The sequence below is a fragment of the Aquarana catesbeiana genome, linkage group LG01, assembly GCF_042186555.1.
Source record: "Aquarana catesbeiana isolate 2022-GZ linkage group LG01, ASM4218655v1, whole genome shotgun sequence".
NCBI lineage: Eukaryota > Metazoa > Chordata > Amphibia > Anura > Ranidae > Aquarana > Aquarana catesbeiana.
In genome coordinates, this window is record NC_133324.1 from 222089808 (window position 1) to 222117600 (window position 27793).

Genomic DNA, 27793 nt, shown 5'->3' on the forward strand with positions numbered 1-27793 from the left:
CAAAATCAGGTGCACTTCTGCATAGAAACGAATCAGCTTCCATGTTTTATTGCTAAAGCCTAATTGAACAAGCTAAGGTTAGTGCCGATTCACACAGGGGCAACACGACTTGCAGGCCGACTCTATGAGGTGGCCTGCACACGACTTTAGCAGGGACTTGCAAATGACTTCTGTATAGAAGTCAATGCAAGTCACCCCAAAAGTAGTACAGGAACCTTTTTCTAAGTCGGAGCGACTTGAGTCGCTCCTATTAGAACGGTTCCAAAGTACAGAACGGGAGGCGACTTGTCAGGTGGCTAAGTCACCTGACAAGTCGCCCCTGTGTGAACCAGGGCTTAGAAGCTGATTGGCTTCCATGCACAGCTGCACCAGTTTTAGTAAATCTACCCCAGTGTGACATCAGCGACTGGCAACTGAATCTCCCTGAGCACCTTCCAGGATTTTACAGTAACATCTGCCTCATTAATATTTGAAGCATAACTATACCAGTTTTAAATGAATATTTTATTAAAAGGAAAAACATCTTATTCAATTAAAAACTATTTTTTAATTTATACATGAAAATAAGTGCATATATATATTGGAAAGTTAACATTTTGGGATGATGGGCAAGGATTATACAAATCTGCAGTTTAAATATACTTCTCTATATGTCATCTGGTCTGCCAAAGAATAAAAGGAAAAAAAAAAGTAGTTTTGGTATCACTTATTTTTATGTTGTCAGCACCTTGATAAAGCACAAGCAAAATGATAAAATGATGAAAGAGTCCAGTAACCTGACAACCACCAATAAGGTGGCACCATTCCTCAGTGTAGTCAGCAAACACAATTACGAACAGACAGATGTCAATTACTACACTTTGGAGGGAAATTTAACAAAACTGGGGCAGCCAGAATCTGGGGAAGATGTGCATGGGAACCAATGACTTTCTAACTCATTTTCAAAGCTTAGCTGAACGAGCCAAACATAGAAGCCGATTGGTTGCCATGCACAGCTGCTCCAGTTTTAATACATTCCCCCCTTCCTTTGGATGCTCTTTGTCTTGTTGAGAAAAGATTGATAATGGAAAACCCAACTCAGCAACCAATGTTAAGAGCAGAAAAAAAAACAAAACAAAAAACACACAGTTACAAGGAACAAGCCATAAACAAATCTCCATGACATACTACATGAGATAAAAATACTTTATAATCCAACTTTCACTTTGGATATAGAATTATTTTAGGACATTGTAAATGCATTTTTATTGTACATTGGGTTATTTATATATTAAAAAGGGAAAAAAAAAACAATCATAGAATATCAAGCTTACAAGACAGAAACAAAATATACGAGTTACTGCTTGGCATTATCTAGTCTTATTAACAGTGACGACATTTCATCGTCAATAAATAGATTTCCACAACATATATACACAATTTTCATTTTTACACAATATACAGTAAGGCTTTGTCATTGCACAATGGATGTGGTGAGGTTTAATCATAAGGCTTTGGCTAAATACAACTCACAAAGCTAAGACACCAGGATCATCACACGCATACTGCACACAACACAATGGAGGCAACAGCAAAGGGTCATCTTCTGAACAAGCTAGCTTTCCCCTTCAGATCATCCTGCTAGAATATAGGTCTGCAGGAATCATATTATCTTTCCTGCAGCATGGTTCAAGTTTTACTATTTTAGCTTAGGTACCTGCAATAAAGAAAAAACAAAACAAAAATAAAAAAATGATTTCTAAATGTTGTTAAAAAAAAAAAAAATAGTTTGCCCTGCAAATTTAAATCTGCAGCTACCTGTGTTACTGACATGCGTGTGTACAGAGAGGATGATGCAATTATAATGAGAAGAATTTCCTGGGATAAAAACAAAACGGATTGTACTACTAGCTACTAGAGCTGCATGATTAATCATTAAGAATCGAGATTCGCAATGCTCCCCCCACCACGATCTTAAAGCATTTTGCCGATTCTATGCAGAGTTCTCTGCTCAAGTCGACAGCTGTCAAAAGAAAAAAAAAAAAACAAAACAGGCAGTCTGACAAGTTTCACAACATTCCTCAGCCACTGAGCTAGCTATAAACATTGTAACATTTTGTTCTTTAGATCAAAGGAATGAACTTCAGTCTGTAAATGAGGGAAGTTTAACCACTTGAAGACTAAACCTTTAAACACTTGTTGGTTTCAAGTTAAAATCATTTTTGTTAGAAAATTACTTAAAACCCCAAACATATACTATAATATTATATATATATATATATATATATATATATATATATATATATATTTTTAGCAGAGACCCTAAAGAATAAAATGGTGGTTGTTGCAATATTTTATGTCTCAGTGTATTTGCGCAGTGGTCTTTCAAATGCAATTTTTTTGGGAAAAAAATACACTTTAATGAATTAAAAATAACCGAAACAGTAAAGTTAGCCCAATTTTTTTTTGTAGAATATGAAAGATGATGTTACGCCGAGAGAATCGTGGTCTTTACTCTAAGCAAAAAAAAAAAAAAAAAAATGGTGATTCTCAATATTGACCAGAATCGTGCAGCTCTACTACCTACTATTACAGCAACAGACGTCAGTAATCAGCTTGCGAATAACTGTAGGCTGAGGATGCATCTTAGCAATATACTCCTTCTTAGTTTGTAGTTTAGAGATAACCCCCCAGCGCACTGTAAAGGCAATCAGGCACCATGTACTCAATATGCAGCAAGTGTCTAGATGGCATTCTATTATAGGCCCAGTGTGTCTTCCTAGATATCCAAGCCCAGGGGGGGTACTTTTGTTTTATACTATAAGATTATGATTTCCATAAACCTAGTTAGAACAATTTTATCACTGGGGCCCTTCAAAGACTCATAGTAAATCTACAGCTGCCTTTATACACTCAGTCTTGTGGCCGATTTGCAGGAACAGATACTAGAATATGTACCATAATGGCTACAATGACCTTCATAGAAGCAGGAAAATATTTGAAATACTACCATGCTAAAATGACTTTATAAATCATAAGAACATCATATTTTTTCTGACTTTTGACTCTATTTTCAGCCATGAGATACCATTTACACCAGCATTTGTTAACCCTACTTCTCAATGTTTTAAGAATCTTTAAATGTATTAGTAGAAATATACAACTTAGGTTTAGGTATTGTATCAGAAAACACAAGCAGCTGTAGAAAATACTTAAAAAAATTTATACAATGAAAAACAAAAAAAAAAAAAAAAAAAAAAAAAAAACACAAAACGTAAGATGGAATCTCCCTTGTCATGATTAAGACATGTACTAGAGGTGCAGAAGTGCATTGGAAGTTTGTTCTAGGCTCAAACATTAGTAATTTATTGTACCGTGTGTTATTTTGTAGAGATAACTACACTGAAACTACATTTCTGGAGCTTTCAAAATATACTTGAAGAACTGTATAAAAGATAAATATTGCAACTGCCACTGGTGACTTGTTTTTCAAGGAGCAGATTACAGAGGTATCATCCTTCAGCTCACTACACAGGGTACAATGAGATTGTACCAACTCTTCTAGGGCTGGCTCACACTTCCTGCACAGTAAAACACTGTGGTTTACCTGAAGGAAATGATGGTTCTAGCTGATAGTGCCTTGCGCTTTTAAAGTGTAAAGCAACACTTTATTGAAATGTCACATGACATTTCATTCATTCCTTTGCAGAACAGCCAAGCTTGAAATGAAGCAGCGATGTGGGAAGGAAAAATGTAGACATGTTGCAGATTTCCATACCACACCACAGATAATCCAAAGGCCGATTTAAGTATATGACAAATGGGGGCTTCAGCAATAACCGGCTGGGAACTGGTATCAACACGAGAATAAAGCATATATTGCCATCACACCAAAGATCTTCAAAAAGTTTATTAAAAAGCTATCACAGCACAGCAAAGAGTTGCAACATTTCGGGGCCACGCAGTACCCCTTCAGGTATGCCACCTGAAGGGGTCCTGGATGGCCCCCGGAATCATTGCAACATTGTGCTGTGATGTGATCGCTTTCACTAAACTTTTTGGGCACTATTTGAAGATCCATGGTGTGCTGGCAATATATGCATTTTTTGAAGTGTGAATAAGATACATAGAAAATAACTGTTTTGTGGGCCCTTGCAGACATTGGCAGTTTTCTAGTGCAGGAAAACGCTTATCTCCGCACAAGTGTGAACAAGCCCCAGGATCCAACAACAACTATGTAGTGCAAGGGACTGCACGAATGGATACAAATTAAGAGTAATGGATACATTAATAAAGAGTTTTGGTAGGTCCACATATTACAAAGTTTTCTTAAAAACACTGTATGGTCAGACTGTAACATGCATGGTGAACTTTATCCTTCTTTTATTTCTTAGCAAGTCATTGCCCGGAAAAAGAGCAAGCATATTAGGTGCTCCAACATTTGATGTGCATATGCTCATTTTAAGTCAGTGACTTATAAAGCAGAGAAAGGAGGTAAGGAAAATAACCCTGGAGCATGAAACTTCAAAAACAAATTAGTAATGACAACCACCATATTTATAACCTGACGGGATCTTAGGGCAAAAATCAGTATTATGTCAAATGTAGACCTACATGTAGACCCAACCTTACGCATACAGCTGCAAGTATATCTATCTGCTTGCCGACCAGCAGCCGTCATACTGCGGCAGGTTGGCACGGCTGCGCGAATCGCCGTAGATGTACATCGGCCGCTTTAAGAGCGATAGGAGACCAGTGGCGCGATGCTGGAGACGATGCGCGGCGGCTGCGATGTCGGCCGGCTACCAGCGATCGCTCCAGAGAGCCAGAACGGGGATCTGTGTATGTAAACAAACAGATCCCCTTTCTGACAGGGGAGTAGAGAGAGATCTGCTGTTCCTAGTGGCCAGGAACAGCGATCTCTCTCCTCCTCCAGTCAGTACACTGCCCCCAGTTAGAAATACTTAACCCCTTAATCGCCCCCTAGTGTTAACCCCTTCCCTGCCAGTGACATTTATACAGTAATCAGTGGCTATTTTTAGCTCTGACTGCTGTATAAATGTCAATTAAGGGGGCAAATCCTTCCGGTCCTTAAGTGGTTAATGTTCACAATTCTACATCTTTCCATCTGAATTCATCTTCCAAAAAAGGTTGACAATATCAAGTTCTACTTTTTAGACATTTCTTTTATCACCTGTCCTCCCTATTCTGACTGGACAATAAAGGAGCAGCAGAACATTAATGTTCAGAGTATAAGACTTAAAGCTCAATGAAAAATCAATAGGGATCTAAATGACTGTAAATGCTTCATCTTCTCCCAGTCCAAGTGCTCTGTACTGAGAATTACAGGAGCCTGATGTAAACAGATTTAGGTACATATATCAGCTGTATTAAAAAAATACATGAACGATTTAATCATGAATACATAACTGAAATGAAGAACGTTTTTAATACTGGCCTGGAGTTTTTTCTTTAAACCCAGTGTCAACTGTATGGAAAATCAGTCAGTCAGACACAGTACACAAAAATCAGATACAAAAACGATCTACAGCACTAGTCTCATCTGTAAAATGTCAGGCCTGTTACATTCAGGGAATATCCGTGTGGAGGACAGGTTGCTTGTATCTGCTAACTCTTTATCACTCTGATGAGGTTACTGTGGGATGGAGAAGCAGCATTCAATATAGCACAAGTAGACACAGGGCCAATGTCTACACTGTGATACTTGAAGTAACACAGACCACAACAGCAGCTGCTATGTACTGCTCCCTCCACTGCTTTTTCCTGAGCTGCTGCTTTTCTGCATGCGGCTGGCACTTGGTTGGCGAGGTACTCTCTGACTTGAACCTTCTCTGCTGCTTCGTTCACTTTGTCCTTGGCTTGTGTTTGGTGGATTCAGTTTGGTTTTTCCTGTAAAATAGGGGGAAAAAAAAGTGCTGTTGTCAGTCAAACTCAAGACAAATGCACAAAAGCATTTTATGTATTGCTAATGTCCCTTATTTTTTATATTTATATGCAGAAGACAAAGTGCATTTGTAAAACAGGAAATTAAACTTTGTGACTAGACAAAAATAACTGTTCCAGTGGATCAGAAGTCTGTATCTACCTCTAAATAAGTTCATGCTAGGTATTTTTACAGTTGGGCATGTCCGAAATTTATATTATATATATATATATATATATATATATATATATATATATATTTTCCCCTCCAATTAAAAGAGCAAAAAAAACATTTCTTTCTCGTACATCACGGGATACAGAGCCTCAGTAATTACTGATGGGTTATAGGGAATCACTAGGTGATTGGACACTGGTCACACCCTAGACAGGAAGTTCAACCCCCTATATAACCCCTCCCCTTCCTGGGGATGCCTCAGTTTTTTCGCCACTGTCTTAGGTGTTGGTCACAAATAAGATGTGCTGTGCTGAGCTCCAAAGGAATATCCTATACTGGGGCAAGCCATGCAACCGGATCCATTCAAAGTGCTTTTTTAGGTCAAATTGGATGGTACCCGGGCCTCGTGTCCGAAGAAACGAGGTTTTACCTGTAACGCTTCTCTTTTTAGAGAGCTGGACCCCGGGATCCAGTATTTGTTTTTTTCAGCCATATCCCTGGCGGGGTGCTTTACGGGCCCAGAACTGCGGATCCTCCTATTCAAGGGGGCCCCAGTCTCTGAAGGTTTTTCCAAACAGAGCCCACTGTGAGAGGTGAAGATTGGGTCTGTATAACAGAACCCTGCAGCTGGATAAGGTAAGGGAGACTCCTCAAGAATGTTTTAATTCTAGTAGGTTTCTCCTTTAAGTAAATGTATGCTATGCCTATTGTCACCACCGGGGGCTGCCAAGAGCACATCCCCATCCACCGGCCTCTCTCTCTCCTCCACCCCAGCCTCCCCTCCATGCTCGTCCCGAGGATCGGAGCCTCGGCTCGCGCGGGAAAGCACACGTTTTTAAAAAAAACCGAGGGGGGGGGCGAGCATTAACACGTCATCCGGCGTGTTTAAACGCCTAAAAAAGTTTTGCAACACTTTATCCTATGGAGGAAAAATTTACTAAGATGGGGGGTATATCGGCAGTTGACGATGCCATTCCTCCATAAATAAGTCTGGCTTGTCTTGTTGACAAACGCTCAGATACCTAGGGATCCAACTGATAAGAAATTGGAATTCCTGTTGAAAAGTGTTTTCTTCTTGGCAGGTTCAGTGGCAGAAGGTCCTAATAGCTCGAACTGCAGTGGCAGCAATCAGTCTGTCAATACTTGAGAGACCATGTTAAAACAGGTCCTCAAAGTTTTACCTGAACAGCAAGCCCGGGGGTTTGCCAACCTACCAGCGGCTTTGTGTTTGCTGTTGACGCAATCAGAGATTCTATCATCCAAACCTTTCGCCTTGCGCTTGGGTTGGTACATATGCGTAGAATCTTATGGCTGAAAAATTTCAGCCGAATCACCATGTAAGAAGCTTCTGGCTGGGTTTCCCCTTCATGGTGCAAGGCTGTTCGGAGAGGATTTGGTATACGTCCCTCTTTTAAACAGGCTCTGTCCCCAGTGCCAGGAGAATCAGCATCCAGGCAGTCGCGACGGTCTCCTCCGTCAGGCTCAAGAAATAAATCTCAGAGTCGACCCAGGGACAAAAGAAGTCCTGTGGGAGGAAGCCTACTAGACAAGACGCTAAAGCCTCTTTATGAAGGAGTACCCCCGCTCGCTCGGATGGGGGGGAAGACTTCTACAGTTCTCAAGGCTCTGGTAGGAGGATTTCGAGGACAGATGGGTGATGTCCACATTAACTGTAGGTTACAAACTAGAGTTCCGAGAATTCCCCTCTCCTCGTTTCCTCAGATCAAATGTTCCCAGAGACCCAGAGAAAAAGAAGTCTCTCTTCCAGCATTGGAGCGACTATTGTCGCAAAAAGTTATCGTGGTTGTTTCCCACGCAAGAGCAGGGATTGGGGTTTTATTCAAACCTTTTCACGGTTCCAAAAACCGAATGGAGATGTCAGACCGATTTTAGATCTCAAGGATCTAAACCGATATCTAAAGATACGATCCTTTTGCATGGAATCGAACCGATCGGTAGTCTCCATCCTACAAGAAGGAGAATTTCTGGCGTCAACAGACATCAAGGACACATACCTGCATGCACCTTTTTTCCCTGCTCATCAAAAGTACCTGCGTTTCAAAGTAGAAAAACGCCACTTTCAGTTTATAGCTCTGCCTTCGGGTGTTTACAAAATCTTGGCCCCTCCGCTGGTCAGATTAAGGACCTAGGTATAACGGTAATAGCATACCTAGACGACCGGCTCTTGTTAGACCGCTCGGTAGCCCGCTTGGACCAAAGCTTGGTCACCACAGTCAACTACCTGGAATACCTAGGTTGGCTCCTCAACTCAGAGAAGCCTTCTTTGAAACCAGGGAGAAGACTAGAGTATTTCGGTCTGGTCATAGATACAGCCCAGAAGAGGGTATTTTACCCCAGGCAAAGATCACTACCATAAAAGAACTGATTCAGGTAGTCAGGGCAAAGAAAAGATCCTCCTATTCGCCTTTGTATGAGGCTACTGGGGAAGATGGTGGCTTCATTCAAAGCAGCTCCCTATGTTCAGTTTCATTCGAGACTGCTGCAAAACAGTATCCTGTCTGCCTGGAACAAGGAGGTTCAGGCATTGGATTTCCCGATGCGTATGTCTCCTACAGTGCATCAGAGCCTCGGTGATTGATACCCTGAAAATCTGCAAAAGGGAAAACCCTTTTTTCCAGTTGCCTGGACAGTGGTAACAACAAATGCCAGTCTTTCGGGTTGGGGAGCAGTCCTGGAACAGTTGACTGTCCAGGGGAGATGGTCCAAGACAGAAAGGACCTGAGCCATCAACATTCTAGCCCTAAAGGCCTGAACACTCAGGTTACAGCGTCGCCCTGTCAGGATCCAGTCCGACAATGCTACAGCAGTGGCTTATATCAATCACCAGGGAGGCACCAGGAGTCGTGCAGCCCAAGGAGAAGTAAACCAGATCTTAATCTGGGCAGAAGCATGTGCCGTGCATATCGGCAATCTTCATTCCGGGAGTAGAGGATTGGCAGGCGGACTACTTTAGTCGCCGGCAGTTATTCCCAGGGGAATGGTCTCTTCACCCCGACGTCTTCTTGGCCATATGCCAAAGATAGGGGGGTTCCGGATGTAGACCTCTTTGCATCCAGGTTCAACTACAAGGTTGATAACTCTTTGTGTCAAGAACAAGAGATCCTCTTGCATGCGGGAAAGATGCATTGGTGACTCCATGGCATCAATTCTCCCTGATTTATACATTTCCTCCTATTCTGCTACTGCCACGACTTCTTTGCAGAATCAGGCAGGAAAGGAAGTTGGTACTTCTGGTGGGCCAGAAGAGCTTGGTATGCAGAAATAGTAAGGATGGCAGTAGGTCCCCTGTGGACCCTACCGTCATGTCCAGACCTGCTAGCCCAAGGTCCAGTGTTCCATCCTGCCTTACAAACGCTAAATTTGAGGGTCTGGCTATTGAAACCCACGTTCTGAAGAGTCGTGGGCTTTCAGGTCCTGTGATTTGTATCTTAATCAATGCAAGAAAGCCAGCTTCCAGAATGATTTATCATAAGAGTCTGGAAAGCTTAGATCTCCTGGTGTGTATCCAGGGCTTGGCATCCCAGAAAATATGTCATAAGTAGAATTCTTGACTTTCTACAAATGGGATTAGAAATGAAGCTGGCCTTGAGTACCATCAAGGGCCAGGTCTCGGCCTTGTCAGTATTATTTCAACGGCCGCTTGCTTCGCATTCTTAAGTCCGAAGCTTTATACAGGGGGTAACGCCTCTTAATCCTCCCATTAGGGCGCCCCTAAACCCCTGGGACATGAATTTGGTTCTGTCAGTTTTACAGAAACAGCCTTTTTCCCTTGGTCTTGTTGACAAGAAAGTTAATTTTTTCTGGTAGCCATTTCTTCTACTAGAAGAGTATCAGAGCAGCTCGTTCCTGTAAAGAGCCTTATTTAATCATACACAAGGATAGAGTGGTATTGCGCCTCATCCTAGCTTTCTACCAAAAGTGGTTTTAGATTTTCAACTAAACCAAGATATTGTTCTACCTTCCTTTTTTCCAGATCTCTGTTCTACGGAAGAAAGATCACTTCATTCTTTGAATGTAGTAAGAGCAGTCAAGGCCTACCTGGAAGCAACTGCTCAAATTCGCAAAACTGATGTTTTGTTCGTACTGCCAGAAGGTCCCAATAGAGGACAGGCAGCGTCAAAGTCTACCATTTCAAAATGTACTCGACAAATAATTATTTAAGCTTACGGTTTGAAACAGAAAATTTCACCTTTTCAAATCAAGGCACACTCCACAAAGGGCTATTAGTGCTTCTTGGGCGGTGCATCGCAGGGCCTCTATGGCTCAAATCTGCAAGGCTGCAACCTGGTCTTCAGTCCATACATTCACCAGATTTTATCAGGTGGATGTGGGAAGGCATGAGGATATCGCCTTTGGGCGTAGTGTGCTGCAGGCAGCGGTACGAGGTCCTCAGGTCTGATTACACCCTACTTTGTGTGGTACCCTCCCCTCAAATAGCATTGCTCTGGGACATCCCATCAGTAATTACTGAGGCTCTGTGTCCCGTGATGTACGAGAAAGAAAATAGGATTTTTTATAACAGCTTACCTGTAAAATCCTTTTCTTTTGAGGTACATCACGGGACACAGAGGTCCCGCCCCTCTTCTAATACACTTATATTGCTTTGCTACAAAACTGAAGCATCCCCAGGAAGGGGAGGGATTATATGGGGGGTTGAACTTACTGTCTAGGGTGTGACCAGTGTCCAATCCCCTAGTGATACCCTATAACCCATCAGTAATTACTGAGGCTCTGTGTCCCGTGATGTACCTCAAAAGAAAAGGATTTTACAGGTAAGCTGTTATAAAAAATCCTATGATTTCTGCCAATTTTAAACCCTTCCTGCCACCACCTCTTGGCCCTTTAAGTGAATCTAAATGCCCAGAGGTGGGTATTCTGATCATGTGACCGCTGTGATTGGCAGTGTAGAAAGGCCACGTGGTCACGCCCTAATCTAGATTGTCGGCAGCTTGTGACTCATCCTGGGCATCATCACGATCAGGTTTACCAGAGAGCGGTGAGCGTACACACGCTGGCTGGACAGCATTACCTTGTGACATCTAATGAGAGTTGTCCTTTTATGCTTGTAAGCACATTTTAACTATGGGGGGAGATTGGAATAAAATTTTAACACAGAACTAGGCTATGAAGTTTGTCCCCACTCTTTTCACGGTTTAAGGATAACTGCGATTGGAGGAGGATTTCAGACTAAGAGTGACTACATGCATACCTAAGAGATTGGAGATACAATCGAATAGCGCCGCTTTACCGCTGACACCCGGGCGCCAGCAGTGTGAAAGGGGTCTTAACCGAGGAAGAAATTCGTTTTTTTAAAATTGGGATATTTATTATAGCAAAAAGTAAAAAAAAATTGTTTTTTTTTTCAAAATTGTCGCTCTTTTTTGGTTTATAGCGCAAAATATAAAGAATGCAGATGTGATCAAATATCACCAAAAGAAAGTTCTATTTGTGAAGAAAAAAAAAAAAAATGATCAAAATTTCATATGGGTACAGTGTTGCATGACTGCGCAATTGTCATTCAGAATGTTACAGTGCTTAAAGCTGAAAATTGGTCTGGGCAGGAAGGGGGTGTAAATGCCCTGCATTGGAGTGGTTAATGGCTGTGTGTTGAGTGTTCTCTCTGTCAGAACACAATAGAACAGAAGGGGAGATTGCTGTACTAACGTTGGGTAGTTAATACAGCGGCTCCTCCTGAGCTTTCAGTTTTTTAATGTTCAGCCCACTGGGTTGAATGAAAAAAAAAAACCTACTAGTGTGTACTAGGCTTTAGGCTCCGTTCACACCTATGTAGGTGTGATGTAGCATGCAGGTTTTTATGCATCACGCTTAGGACAGGCTACGCATATGATATTTCGATGGGCCACCTTCCACATAAAAACTTCACAAAAAGTAGTGCATGAATCTTAAAAATCACACCACACCAAAATGCATGGTACTTTGTTACTATATGTTTTGGCAAGCGTAAATGTGCGCGCTAGCATGGTGTATGGGGTAGGCATTAAGAATTAATGGCACTGCTGTGTGCCTAAAAAAGAGCTGCACATTTGTGCTGATTTGCATGCATTCCTGCAATGCACAAATGTGAACCTAGCCTAAAAGACAGTCAAATTACAGCTATTAGCAGAGATAAGAAATTTTGAAGGAGGCGACACACCATACAGACATCGTTATAAAAAAATAGTGATGCATTCCAGTTTGCATGATTAAAACGCTTTATCTAAATTAGTTTTCATGTCAACAAATGCACATTTGTATACTTAAGAGCATGTGGTTCATCGAGTATGTAAATGACTCATCTCCTTCTTCATTTAAGAATGCAGACATCTGGAGAAGTGTTGTCAAGGAACATTAGCAATACAAAGTAGTCAGAGAGTCTTTTTGTTTACAGTAGCTGGTAAGCCAGATCTACTTTAAAGCCAGGCAGCAAGCTTTAGCCACCTTTACTTAGCTGTGTCCATAAGCAAGCGCTGCCAGTAATACTAAGGAAAGCACACAAATGGGGAAGACATACAGGCATGTGATCAGTGGCTGATGTACCACTGAAACATAAGCATGAATCACAGCTAGCAAGTGAATACATTCTCAAAATGTATGCCAGCTGATAAGCAGCTTTAGAGCCAGTCCACTCAAAGGGTGATACATCAGTTGTAGTAGATTCTAGTAGGCTGAATTCTGCTAAAGGTTGACTTTAGCAACAAGATCTCCTGCCATTCTCGGGGCTCTGTTTGTACCCTTGGTGATTTGCTTCATGAGTTATTAACACAAGCACATGATTTTTCATACGATGTTGGCATGTTTTGGGCGTTCCCCACTGACCTTGGGGTATTCCTTCGCCTTATATCGTATTAGATATAGTGTACAAGAAACAAAAAAATCCACTGAGTGCACAAAGTGGTGCACGATAGATAGGGAGACAAGTCATAAACCGTCATGTGTTTCCCCATACCAAAAATGACCAGATATTACTCAGATAGGCTGGAACAGAGAAGAGGGGGAGCAAGCAGTTAGGCACCTTTTATCCTATACAGTAAATTAATCTATTACTGCCCATTATAACTAATGCACAGGTTTACTTCAAAAGGCCAACTTAGGTCTTGTAATTTTCTCTGTGTAGCCTGTACTGCCATACATTGATCGTAACAGATTTTTGCTTAGAATCTCTTGGGGCTCATTCAGATTAGTGGGCTCACATTAGGGGTGCATTGTTGTTACAATGCATTGCGGTGCTTGGCTTTTTTTAAACCATATCTAACTCTACAGTCTGACTCTATACACAGCAGCACATTGTGATGTATTATGGCGTGTCTGAATGCACTATGTAAAAATGCAACATGTCCTACTTATTTTCTTTTTAGCAAACACCAGAGCAGTGCATTGTTTTGAACTGAAGCAAAAAGACACACGACAATATTCCATGTCTCTACAATGGGACTGCACTGGGCAATGTTGCCCAATGCAGCCCTACGGGGCTGGTGAGAAAGAGCCCTTAAAATACAATTTTATGCAAGTTGAAATCTCCTTCTTGCTCACCTTCTCCAGTGCTCTTTGCTGGCATAGAGGGGTATTAGACACACTCTTCATCCCAAACAATTAAAGTGGTTGTAAACCCTGTACAACCACTTTTACCTACAGGTAAGCCTACAATAAGGCTTACCTGTAGGTACCATGAATTTTCCCTAAACTTGCATAGTTTGGGAGATATTCACTGTGTCCACATGTACCAATGTCATCGGCACACGCACTGAAGAATCGGCTCGCTCGTGCTGTTTCTTCAGCTGCTGTGCCATTACTGGCGGCTCCCGTGCTCATGTGTGGGATTGATGCCATCGCGGCTCCAGCCAATCAGGGAGCCAGAGCCTACGAACCCGGAAGTAACTTCGGGACGACATGTCGCCGGTCACAGCAGTGTGCTGGGACTGCTGCAACAGCATTGTTCTAAGGTAAGTATTTCATAATGGGCTAGTATGCGATGCATACTAGCTCATTATGCCTTTGTCTTGCAGGTTTTTTTTTTTTTAATCTGGGTTTACAACCACTTTAAGCGTGCAAGTAGTGCTGAGGAAGCAAAAGGGTGTGCCTGACCAGGTCTACTAGACTTTGCATCAACAGCAATGCAAAATTTGGACCTGTTCAGAAGTTTAAAAGTTCAGACGTTCAAAATTCAGAAGTTTGGACCTGTGTGAGAAAATTAGTAAAACCAGAACAAACTTAAAGTGATTGTAAAGGCTCGTTTTTTTTTATTATTTAAAAATAAACCTGTTATACTCAACTCCTCTGTGCAGTTGGTTTTGCAAAGAGCAGCCCAGATCCTCCTCTTCTCGGGTCCCTCTTTTCTGCTCCTAGTCCCTCCCTCCTCTGAGTGCCCCCTCAGCCAGCAGCTTGTTACAGGTTGTCACCCAAGCTGAGTCATCGCTCCGTGTACCCATTCAGACAAGGGGGCCCGACCTGTCCCCGCCCCCTCTCCCCGATTGGCTGACTGACTCTGACTGACAGCCGCGGGAGCCAATAGTGCCGCTGCTCTGTCTCAGCCAATCAGGAGGAGTGTACTAGATGGTTGAGGGGATCATGGACATTGCTGGAGAGAGAAGGAGGTCAGGTAAGTAATTGGCGGGTGCTGGGGAAGCTGCTACACACAGCCTCCCCAGCACGCAGAAGTTGTAAAGGCAGAAGGTTTTTTATCTTAATGCATTCTATGCATTAAGATAAAAAACCTTCTGCCTTTACAACTCCTTTAAGCCGGCCATAGATGGAGTGATTTTCTATCCTGTAACAAAAGAAAATCGTTTGATTCCTCCATCAACACAGGGACTGTTGAGAAGCCATTGTGTTCTCCCGGCGGGGGGGGGGGGGGGATGGGTTGCAGGGAGCAGTCATGGCCAGAAGAACACAGAGTGATTATTGCCAGCAGCTATAGCTGCTGGCAATAACTGCATGTAAATACGACATGCTTGTTGTACCAAAAAGTTTATCGACTGAACAATTTGGGTATAAACAGTCTGCCCACACATGGTTCGAATCTCGGCTGGTCCCTGCTGAACCGTCTGAGATACGAATTGTCTATGGCTGGCTTAATAGACACTGCTCATTTTACATAACCTCCCTAAAAATAAAATACTTTAACGTACCCCACCCACAGTTTGTAGCATTTCAAAAGAAAGCTACAGAAAGTCATGCCACTCAAAGGTGGGCGGCATTAGTTGATTAAATGTCCCACTGGCTTCTTCACCATTTACAAAGCAGTCGTTACTTATGAAGCACGCTGTCACCCACTTGCTTGATCTTCCATATTGTAAATTAGATGAAGGAGATCTTGTTGTTAAAGTCCCATAAAGGCACAAAAATTTGGTGCCGGATTCAACCTGCAAGTATTCACTAAAAACTTAAATAATGGTTTTGGGTTGACTGATCCTTTAAGGGTATGACAAAGTACACATGGGCATCTTTATGCCTGAAAGTTATTTTACTCCAGTTTAAATCCTTCTTCGCCTTAATTATTTTGCAATCCTTCAGTTAAAGAATGCTGTCAGTTTCCTTTCAGCCTCCATTACAATTCTAATCATGTTGCAGATCAGGGTTCTCCAAACTTTCTAAACAAAAGGGCCAGTTTATGGTCTTTCAAACTTTAGGGGGCCAGACTGTGGACCAAGGGCTGGAAAAAGGCAAGCCAAAGGCTGTATCCAGCCCCAGAGCCACAGTTCGGAGACCACTGTTGCAGATGTTCTTTAACTGCTTATCACCAAATACTGGAAAAGGAAGGAACAAAATGGAAGACAGACTTATGCCGCGTACACATGATCAGAATTTCCACCAGAAAAAACTTGGATGGTTTTTCCAACGGAATTCCGCTCAAGCTTGCCTTGCATACACACGGTCACACAAAAGTTCTCTGAACTTTCGACTGTCAAGAACGCGATGACGTACAACACTACGACGAGCCGAGAAAATGAAGTTCAATGCTTCACATTTTCGGATAGGAACTTTTTCCCGACCGAAAAACAGAGAACATGCTCTCAATCTTTTGCTAGCTGGAATTCCGCCAGCAGAAGACCGATGGAACATACACACGGTCGCATTTTCCGACAAAAAGCTCTCATTGGAGTTTTGCTGGCGGTATTTCCGATCGTGTGTACGCGGCATAAGGCCCATTTCACACGGGGGGGACCGTTGAGGTCCGCCTATCAGTTTTTTTTAGGCGGACCTGAATGGACACTCCATGCAGGTCTATGGAGCAACGGACTTCAACGGTGACATGTCTGCCGACATCCGATCCGCTCCGTTAAAATCAGGATGGATAAAAATATATAAATAAAAACTATTTTCCTTTCATCTGGCAGATCAGATGGAAAAAGGACAGACGGTCCATTTTCATCCGATCCCCCATAGAGGAGAGCGGAGCTCTGAAAGGTCCTTCCCTGTAAAGCATGTGAGTATATCTGAAAAATTAACTTTTGTAGAAGCTTGATATTAGACACATAACAAAATAAGGATAATTAACTCAATCCCTTACTGCAGCAATCAGATCACACCAGGAACAATTGTAGGACAGTGTCTAAAATGATCTGTACAACTTTTATGTAGAGAGGTGTTCATTGCTATAGTTTGATAAAATTATGCCACAAAAAGCAAAATGAGGAACAGATAAATGTCATGAATTTTGTAACCACACAAACATTAAAGTGACCCTGCCAACATGAAATAGGGTGGATGTCAATAGACGCACCATCTGAATGTGGACATCATTAAAATTGAATTTGTCAACAGGCACTGCATGTAAGATTATTCAAAACCTTACAGAAAAAGAGCTGGCCGTGTGCAATAGCTAGGAAAAGGATGGAATAAGACAGCAGACTGCACATTGAACACTCAGTATGACAATTTTTGCTCACAAACGTTATAGGATTTAACAAACAGGACTGCCAAGATCTCTTCAGCCTGTAGTATAGAAGTTCAATACACATGGAACCGATTACAGACAGTCACATACATAAAAACTTAAAGTGGACTTGAACCCAAAAAAGTGAAGATTTGCTAACTTATAGAGAACATCAAGATATGGAAATTGTGCCAAAACAATACCCTGAAAAGGTACATTCTGATTCCCCCTGAAAAAGAGCAGAGTGCTTGTGGCTGCTAGTCGTGACATTAGGAGTGGGATTAAATGATGCCACTACTATGCTGGAGGGGAATCTGTACCTGAGGACCCACAGTACAAGAAACCCCCCCTTCTTCATCCATGTTAGGACATATAGTGCTAGGAAATCCCTGCTTCAACCATTCTGTGAATCTGTGATTTCTAAACCTCTCCTTGAATGCTTTTTAAATATTACCATACCTGTCATAAGGAAAAACAGAAGTGCATTTTCTGTACCTTCAGCCTCATAGTTATATCTCTGCAGTATGAGATCCTCTAAAACACAGTAGGGGAAATTCAATAAAGCTAGAACGACAATGGTCTTGGTGGTAGTTTCCTCAAGAACTAACTGCGCCTTATACAGGCAAACATTTGCACCATTGTTGGTAACATTACATGCAGCAAATTCATATATTTCTTACTATCACAACTTAAAGGACAGTCCTTTGTGGCAGCAACAGATCCTTAAAGAATTACTGCCAGTTTTCAGATTAGGAAACTGCTGGTAATTAAAACCAGCTCTTAGCTAGCATACAGAGCCAGTACTCAGAGTGGGGCTTCTTTGTGCTGGGAAGCTCCTATGTATGTGACAGCTTCCTGCACAGGACCCTGGCCCCGTTTAGCAGTCAGCTGGGAGATTTCTTGACCGAATACTAAAATGTAAACAAAAGGGGCCATAATTGGAATATGACTTGTCACTGTTTGAGCCAATTCCTCACTTAACTTTTGATTGACAGATATTGGACTGAAAAATGGCTATGGATCCGCCCAATGCCATGCACTATCAAAAGTAAAGGGAACCTACTGGGGAATTAGTTTCTCAGTTCTCCATTAGGCTTCACCCACCCCTACTGCAAAAATGTTCAGCCATGCGCCCACGAGTATAATGGATCTAGTGATTGGGGAGGGAGGTAGTGCACTGAGCAAGAAGTGTCCAGTACAGATACGCTAACCTCAGCGCAGGCACCAACAGAATCACGTACTTGTCTCCAACAGAATTCTAAAGGGTGTCTACAAGTTCCCCAAAATGCCTCTGGTTGCCATTCTCACATTTGCATTAACATACTACTCGATGGAGAGAAAACTGTACTTGAGGACCTACAGTGCAAGAAACTTCCTGCTTCACCCATTTGAGGACCTACAATGATAGCTCTCTCTGCTTTATCCATTCTGTGGATTTGTGATTTTGAAACCTGTTCAGTTTCTTTTTAACTAATACTCTACCAGACATATGCAAAGCAGCAGTAACTTGAGGAAGCAAAGCCCTCTTTAGCAAGATGGTCACCTCCAGAGACACAGTGTAAAATATAGCCTGGTACACACCAGTGGGCTGAAAGAAGAAAAAAAAAAAAAAAAAAAAAAAAAAGGGAGGCGTTCAGTATAGGCTTCCTGTACTTTGTGATGTTAGTACAGTGATCTCCCCGCTAAGCTACTGCTTATTGACAGGGGCATTGAAACCAGTAATGGGAAAAAGATCAGCTACAGGTAATACTGGTGACTAGTCCTATGTAATTTGCCTGCCTCTTTGGGCAGAGCTTCCATAGTTCAGGTCCTCTTTAAGATGTTTCTGATAGTGGCTTATATTTCTTGCAATGGTGCACAATGCAAATGCTTTCAAACTGTCTAAATAGGGTAGAGAATAAATAATAAGTAATTGTTACATCTTCAAATCTTAAACTCATGTTATAAAAAGAAATACAAACTGTATTATGTAAGAAAATATGGTCACTTTAAGGTTTAGTTGTACATTTTAGTATACTTGCCATTGAATAATGCTGCAGCTGCCAAAGATTACAGAATTCCTAGTGTGATAGCAAGCTATGGGAGACATTAATGAAAACTAACACACAGAATGGCAGTATAGCCCATCAGATTACAACAATAAAATAAACAGCTTTTAGGTTACAGCTTAAAAAAAAAAAAAAAAAAAACGGACAATGAAAATGGTCCCTTTGTCCTGTGTGCTAGTTTTCATTCATGCTTCACTATGTCACCCAGGAAGTATAAACCAACAAGTGCCACCTGAGAATGGAGAGAACAGGCAGCATGAAAGCTGGAACGAGCCAAGGGGACCTTGAGAAAGAGGTGAACAAGCATCAACTGGGCTGTAGATCACAATCTTAGTGCCTTTAATTCTTGGAGCTCGAAGTGCAGAAGAGGAAAAGCAGAGTGGTGCAGGAATTTTACTGCTCTTGACCGACATAAATGGGAGCTCTAATTTAAAGAGACACACATTAAAAAGAAGCACAAGACGATTTGAGAAACTGTGGATAACCATAATAATTTACACTCCAGACAGGTCTGCACTGCATTTCCAATGGAATGCAGGCCTCTTTGGCAGTAGGTGGGCTGACACACAAATGCAAAAGGTAAACGACACACATCAATCACATGCAATAGATTAGGGTTAGATTTTCTAAAGTTATTGCATGGTAAAAATAAACTGGATTAGCAATGCTGCACAGGAATTCATATTTTTTTTGGAATGTGCTTGTTCTGTGTTTTTAATGTCAATTCAAGAAAACCGAGACTGAAATCCAAATGATAAATACTAAATTATCGCAATCTTTGTGAAAAGTGCTGGTTAAATATCACAGCAGTACTGTAGATCCAATCCAGTTTATGAGGCCTGTGAAGGTAGGAAAACAACTCTTATGCCCCGTACACACGGTCGGACTTTGTTCGGACATTCCGACAACAAAATCCTAGGATTTTTTCCGACAGATGTTGGCTCAAACTTGTCTTGCATACACACGGTCACACAAAGTTGTCGGAAAATCCAATCGTTCTAAACGCGGTGACGTAAAACACGTACGTCAGGACTATAAACGGGGCAGTGGCCAATAGCTTTCATCTCTTTATTTATTCTGAGCATGCGTGGCACTTTGTCCGTCGGATTTGTGTACACACAATCGGAATTTCCGACAACGGATTTTGTTGTCGGAAAATTTTATATCCTGCTCTCAAACTTTGTGTGTCGGAAAATCCGATGGAAAATGTGTGATGGAGCCTACACACGGTCGGAATTTCCGACAACAAGGTCCTATCACACATTTTCCGTCGGAAAATCCAACCGTGTGTACGGGGCACTAAAGTTGATCAATATCTATTAAAAGTGATAGATATGATCAGGCATTGATGACATCTTTCAGTTTATGTCGTGAACATACAACTGCTTTTGCCATCAAACATATAAACCAGGCGAAAATAAAATAGTTTTTTTTTTAATAAATTTCACAACATACATGTACATTTAAGAGTAAATCTGTTAAAAATATGTAGACCATTAAATGACATGTTACATTTATATCACCTTCATATGAAGTAACATTTCTCATGGTATCTTTATAGTTAAGTTTAGTGTTCAACTTGCTTACAAAAAGATCTGATGCTGGAGCTCCTCAGAGCGGAGTTCCACCCAAAAGTGGAAATTCCACTCGTTTGTCTCCACTCCCCCTCCGCTGCCACAATTGGCACCTTTCGGGGGGGAGGGGACAGGATACCTTTCTTTGACAGGTATCCTGTTCCCACTTCCGGGAGTGCGCGCCACGGGCCCAAGACGTCAACGTGGGGCTCCCTCCTCCGTCGCTGTGCCAGTAGGAGAGAAGAGTGGGACCTCATGCATGCGCTGTAGGGTTCCCGGCGTGAAGCCGTAAGGCTACACTGCCGGGCTCCCTTACCCGCAATGGCAGCGGCAGCACCCGACAGCTGATGCAAACATCAGCTGCGGTGCCGACATCGCTGGACTCCAGGACAGGTAAGTCCAGCTGCAGTATGTGTAGCTGCTGGCTTTTAATTTTTTTTTTTTTGGCGCAGACCTCCGCTTCAAGAAGGTCGAACAGATCTAAACAATCTAGGGAAGAGTTCATCCAATGTAGAGTGTACTCCTTTATTGCTTAAAATAGAACTATAGGCAAAACTTTTTTTTTTATTTTGGATAGGTTATAACCTCTGTCAGATTTTTTTTTTGCCATCTATATCCCATTGTGGAGATTTCCCTTTACTTCCTGTTCCAAAGACAGACAGGAAGTCAGAGGGAATCCCTGCAAATTAAGCAAATTCTTTGGGGACCTCCAAGTCACCTGAACTAGTAAATCGCATTGGAAGATTTTCCCTCGATTACTTTTCTGGGAACAACTAGGGCTGGGGAAAATAAATCGATTTGAATCTTGAATCTAGTTGAGAGGTCAAATCGATTCAAATTTTCAGCAAATCGATTTTTTTTCCCCACCAGGACCGTCGCTGACACCGTCCCGAGGAGCTGCAGGCAGGAGTTTTTAGTCGAGGCCAGGGCTTCGGCCTAGTCCGCGAGGCCGGATGCTGCGGACTAGGCCGAAGCCGCGGCCTCGCCAAAAAAAAAAAAAAAAAAAAAAAAAAAAAAAAAACCACACACCTCGATTCGAACCATTAATCGAGTTTTTAAAGAAAAAAAAAAAAAAATGAAAATCGCAGATTTTTTTTCTGGAGAAAATCGCCCAGCTCTAGGAACAACCCAAAATTTGTGATTTTTTTTTACTTTCAATGACAATGGTAAACAGGATAAACAGAGAGGGTGAATCTCCCTAACAGGGGCACAGACAGCAATAAAAGCCTGACAAGTGTTCTAATCCATCTCCACTCTATCCAAAACTAAAAGAAAAAAAAAGGTTTTGCCTTTAGTTATCCTTTAAAATGACAGGTTTAGTTTTAGGGGAGGAGGATAGAAAGTTATTTCCACAATCCACTTTAACATTTAGCTCTCAGTACACAGACCTCTGGCTATGTCTTTTGTCAATATACGCTCACTTTTCAATGGCAAATTTTAAAAAGGATGCTGACTTTAAAAACCTGTAAAACTGTGTATAGAAATAAAGTGTCAATGCATACCTTCTGTGTCTTTGTTGCAGCACCCCCCTCCCCCCCCCCCCCGTATCTTAGGGTACCTTAATACATGAATTCTTAACACTTCCTGGTTCAACCCTCTAGTTGATAGTACTAGGTCAATAGGGAGCTGTAGAAGTTATTAGCAAGGTGTAGGGGTTGGGAGAGACATTGAAGCATATGTTGAGGCACCAGTGGATGCCTAAACAATTCTATGTAAAAGACAGTTTAGTAGTTTTTTTTTTTTTTAAAGCTGCCCATACATGGATCAATTTTGGCCAGTTCAGCAGGGACGCTGCCCTGCTGGAAAAGACTCCAGGCTATAGACTGCAGCGCTTATCTGTGTATTCTGACAGTGAGGGAGTGTCCCTACTGTCAGAATACAATGATGCAGGGTGGAAGATTCCCCCATCCACCTCCAATGTGTGGATAGGGGAATCAGGTCAGTTCTTTACGTTTAACCCTTCGGCTGAACAAAAAAAAAAAAAAAATCGAACTCATCTATGACCAGCTTAAGCTGTACTTTCATGTATCTCCATCAATAGTGCATACCAATTAGTGTAAACACCAGCTCAGAATAAGCAGTTAATCTTATTTTAGCCCGCAGGTACTTTTACAGAGCCAGGGATATTTGCTTTCATAGATAACAACAAAAAGAAAAAGTCAACTGGAGTTTAAGGCAGGCCATACATTATGCAGATTTTTTTTCCTTCAAACATGGGTTGAAGGAAAGAAAAATTGCTTGATTCCCCATCAACACAGTCAGTGTTGATCGGGGAATCCCTCCCGCTGCGATACTGTATTCCGATAGCGGGGGGGGGGTTCCCTGCCATCAAAATAAAATGGAAAAAAAAAAACCTGACAGCCTGCTCATAGATGGATCAAAATTTGGCCGTTTCAATATGTCTATGGCCAGCCTAAGAGTATATGAGCTGTCTAGCTCCAGGCAGCTACAAATCATTACCTTTCTTGAGCATTGTTTGGTTACGTTTACAGTGCCTTTAAAAAGTATTCATACCCCTTGAAAATTTTACACATTTTGTCATGTTACAACCAAAAAAGTAAATGTATTTGTAGGGATTTTATGTGATAGACCAACACAAAGTGGCACATTATTGCGCAGTGGAAGGAAAATTATAAATGTTTTTTTTACAAATAAAATATCTGAAAAGTGTGGCGTGCAATTGACTCAGCCCCCTGAGTCAATACTTTGTAGAACCACCTTTTTGCTGCAATTACAACTGCAAGTCTTCTTGGGGATGTCTCTACCAGCTTTGCACATCTAGAGAGTGACATTTTTGCCCATTCTTCTTTGCAAAATAGCTCAAACTCTGTCAGATTGGACAGAGAGCGTCTGTGAACAGAACCATCCTGCCACAGGTTCTCAATTGGATTTAGGTCTGGACCATTCTAACACATGTATATGCTTTGATCTAAAACCATTCCATAGTAGCTCTGGCTGTAAGTTTAGGGTCGTTGTCCTGATGTAAGGTGAACCTCTGCCCCAATCTCAAGCCTTTTGCAGACTAGCAGGTTTTCTTCTAAGATTGCCCTGTATTTGGCTGCATCCATCTTCCCATCAACTCTGACCAGCTTCCCTGTCCCTGCAGAAGAAAAGCATCCCCACAACATGATGCTGCCACCACTGTGTTTCATGGAGGGGATGGTGTGTTCAGGGTGATGTGCAATGTTAGTTTTTCATCACACATAGCGTTTTGCTTTTAGGCCAAAAAGTTCAATTTTGGTCTCATCTGACCAGAGCACCTTCCACATGTTTGCTGTGTCCCCCACATGGCTTCTTGCAAACTGCAAATTGGCCTTCTTATAGCTTTCGTTCAACAATGGCTTTCTTCTTGCCACTCTTCCATAAAGGCCAGATTTGTGGAGTGTCCAACTAATAGTTGTCCTGTGGACAGATTTTCCCACCTGAGATGTGGATCTCTGCAGCTCCTCCAGAGTTAGGCTGGATTCACACCTATGCAGTTTTTGTGCTTTTTGCATTTTGCAGATTTGCACTAGAGTCCATTTAACATGGTTTCCTATGGAACACGTTCTGTAGTGCAATTCTGCAAAATGCAAAAAGCACTAAAAATGCATAGGTGTGAATCCAGCCTTACCAAGGGCCTCTTGGCTGCTTCTCTGATTAATGCTCTCCTTGCCCGGCCTGTCAGTTTAGGTGGATGGCCATGTCTTGGTAGGTTTGCAGTTGTGCCATACTCTTTCCAGATAATGAATTGAACAGTGCTCCGTGAGATGTTCAAAGTTTGAGAAAGTTTTTTTTATAACTCAACCCTGCTTTAAACTTCTCCACAACTTTATCCCTGACCTGTCTACTGTGTTCCTTGGCCTTTATGATGCTGTTTGTTCACCAAGGTTCTCTAACAAACCTCTGAGGGCTTCAAAGAACAGCTACATTTATACTAAGATTAAATTACACACAGGTGGATTCTATTTACTAATTAGTTGACTTCTGAAGGCAACTGATTCCACTAGATTTTATAGTGTATCAGAGTAAAGGGGGCTGAATACAAATGCACGCCACACTTTTCAGATATTTGTTTGTAAAAAATTTGGAAAGCCATTTATCATTTTTCTTCCACTTCACAATCATGTGCCACTTTGTGTTGGTCTATCACATAATATCTCAATAAAATAAAACTTACATTTTTGGTTGCAACATTTTAAGGGGTATGAATACTTTTTCAAGGCACTGTAGTTCACGCAGTTTCTACCAAGTGAGATGTGGATCTACAGATTTCCACACTAGCATAATACAGTGGGGAAGAAACAGAACTCTGAAGGATAGGAATCCAGCACACTAATGAAATGCTACTGGGATTTTCTTTGTTTTGTGGAGTCTGGCACCCTGAATGGCTATGGATGGTAAACCCCACGTGTATGGGTACCTTCAATGTTTAAGTTCTAAAAGAAAAAGAAAACTGGATTTAGCATGGTAACTTTCACATTGGAGTTGCTGTACAGTATCTTGGAGAAAAATAAAATGTTTACAATATACCAATCCTACAAGATACCATCCAAGTTGCCTTTCCTACCTCGTATTTCTGTATGTGTTGCCTGTATTGATGGAGAACTTGTCTCAGTAGACACAGAATCTGTGAGCCTGTGTCCAGCACACATTGACTTCAGCATTTGAAAAACAGCCAAAGGAGCCACATTCATCTTTAGTAAATCCACAAGAATTCTGTTTAAAAAAGAAAAAATAAACATCAGATAAAAAACATTTAGAAGAAATGTACAGAGATGTCACATTAAGGCTTCATGTACACGGGACGTTGTACAACTTCTCCTGAACGATTTAACTTGACAGCTAGAAACCGGCACCTAAAAACGGCTATATTCCTCTAAACACAGCTTCTGAACCCATTTTTTTGGGGGTCCCAAAAAAAAAAAAAAAAAAAAAAAAAAAAAAAAAAAAGCATCTAAACGCAACTGCCTAGAAACGACTATAAACGACCATCGATGTACGCTGATGAGGCTACAGTGATGGGCACTGATAAGGCGGCACTGATCAGCAACACTGATAGGCAGCACTGCTGGGTGGCACCACTGGTGGGAATTGATAGGTGGCACTCGTGGGCATTGAGAGGTGGCACTGATGTACTGGTGGGCACATTTTCGATCGCCTAGGGATCGGGTACCTGTCAACTGACGACTTTTTTTTGATCGCCTAGGGATCGTGTACCTGTCAAAACCAGGTACCTGCTCCCCCACTGGAAGAAATAATAATAAATGCATCCAAATGTGATTGAGGAGGGAGGAGATGGAAAAGCAAAACGTCCCCTTTTAGGTGAAGTTTAGTTTTAACGCCAAATATTCTGGTGACAGCGGCTGTGATGCCAATGTAGCGGTCCATACACCTTACACCGCAATACACAGCCCCGAAGTAAATATACCTCTAACTAAAGTCACAAACTTTAAGAAGGCAGACATGTCTCTTCTGCAATAAAATACGCCTACCTTGTTTGCTCGCTGTCTTCTCACAAATGTAAACTGAGCTGCGCATGTACAATTCACTTTACATTGCTGGCACGGTCCCTGTGTGCTGGGATGACTAGCTCCATATGCAAAAGAGAAGTCATCTTGCACCACCCAATAAAGCCAGTCAAAGATCAGCACCCAGCAGAAGATGCCGGCGATGGAGGGGGAGAGGGATTTACTAAACCTAGAGCATTCAGACCCTGGTGCAGCTGTGCATGGTAGCCAATCAGCTTCTAACTTTAGCTTGTTCAATCAAGCTTTAGCAATAAAACCTGGAAGCTGATTGGTATCTTTGTGGAGCTACATCACATTTTGCACTCTCCGGTTTTAGTAAATAACCCCCGGGGACCATTGAAAGAAGGGTAAGTTTAGCTCTGCTTTGATGCTCACAAGTAAGGATGAGCTCAGGTGTGTTTGCAAACTCCACGTGGCCGCCAGGAAGCTGACACTCCGCAGCGCTAATCACAGGCAGTGAGACATTTCCTGATCTGTGCAACCACGCATCAGGAAACGTCTCACTACTGGTAATTAGTGCTGCGGAGTGTCAGCTTCCTGGCGGCCACGTGGAGTTTGCAAACACGCCTGAGCTCACCCTTACAAGTCACAAAGACAAGATTGGTCGCCGCAGCAATGTGACTGTGCTGACCAATGAGAAGCTTCTCCCCTTCAGCAAGGTGTCCCAGAAGAAAAAGAAGTGATTATCTTCGGTCAGTAGAGTTGCCACCTCATCCCTTTAAACCCGAACACCTTTGAATTACACAGGTTCTGAGAATAATTTAATGCAGATAAGGCACCAAGTGTGTATAATTACCATCTTAATCAGCCACAGAACCTGTGTAATTATTATGTGTTCGGTTTTAAAGGGATAAGGTGGCAACCCTATTGGTCAGCGCGGTCACAGCGCGAGGCCATCGGTGCCGTTGTCTGTATCATTGTAGGGGGTGACACCGCATAGGGCCGGCCCATGATGACAGGCATTCACAGGACACACATAGGAATAATCATCCGACACTCCCAGAAGTGTCAGACACACAAGATCTCTCAGAAACTGACAACGGTTGTCAGGTGAAAGTAGAAGCATTTTCTTTGCAAACTTGGATTTGGTTTCAGATTGAAGACATGACAGGTTCTTCTCTTTAGTCTTGTCTGGTTTGTGTTTTCCCTTCAGGAAGGATAAGCAATCGGCAGAGGAAAATAAAGGGGAATAAAAGAAAACCTCCTAGGCAGACAAGGACTGCAATTGTACAATAGAAGAAATTCTTCTGGGTTTAATGATAATAACAGAGGGTGATCCATATACGTGTACAGGGGGGGGGAGAAGAACTAGCATTGTCCCTTCTATATATACTATGGGAAGTGACCCCGTCCGCCACTAATAATGTCCCCGCTCAGGCCTCCACTTACTTGAAGACCTCCTGATCCATGACGATGCCGGCCGCCTGCGCCAACTCGTACAGCTCGGCCTCCTCCGCACTCAGCACCTTCTTCTTCTTGGTGACGAATTTCTGCGCGGAGCCGCTCACCGTCACCACCGCATCCTGGGGGGCGGCCATGGCACACTCACCGCTCACTAAGCACGGCTCCGGCTTTCCCGCCCAAGGCCGCCGTCATACGATGACTTACATGTTGCCTAGTAACCGCGCGCCAACACAACATTACACCGTGTGCATCTCCCGCCCGGAAAC

The 27793-nt window shown here is 42.2% G+C and overlaps 1 protein-coding gene across 2 annotated transcripts; it reads right to left on the reverse strand.

Moving 5' to 3' along the window:
- Window positions 1-489: 489 nt before the first annotated feature.
- MZT2B (mitotic spindle organizing protein 2B) lies at window positions 490-27793 on the reverse strand. 2 transcript variants are annotated; one of them, XM_073625221.1, is made up of 4 exons: window positions 27513-27793; window positions 25163-25311; window positions 19323-19463; window positions 490-5889 (listed from the first exon to the last, which is right to left on the reverse strand). In XM_073625221.1, exons 1-4 carry the CDS (start codon window positions 27659-27661, stop codon window positions 5735-5737), a joined length of 594 nt encoding a protein of 197 aa, XP_073481322.1. In that variant the 5' UTR covers window positions 27662-27793; the 3' UTR covers window positions 490-5734. The 2 variants fall into 2 exon arrangements, with proteins under 2 accessions (XP_073481322.1, XP_073481314.1); XM_073625213.1 differs by lacking the exon at window positions 19323-19463.

Bases quoted from the DNA above. Each gene is read 5' to 3' on its own strand.
- MZT2B (XM_073625221.1), bottom strand. From the start codon at position 27,661: ATGGCCGCCCCCCAGGATGCGGTGGTGACGGTGAGCGGCTCCGCGCAG. The intron at 25,312-27,512 runs GTAAGTGGAGGC...TTTTTTAAACAG, and splicing joins ATGGATCAGGAGGTCTTCAA to AATTCTTGTGGATTTACTAA. The intron at 5,890-19,322 runs GTCCCCTTGGCT...CCTATTTTACAG, and splicing joins TTGTTCACCTCTTTCTCAAG to GAAAAACCAAACTGAATCCA.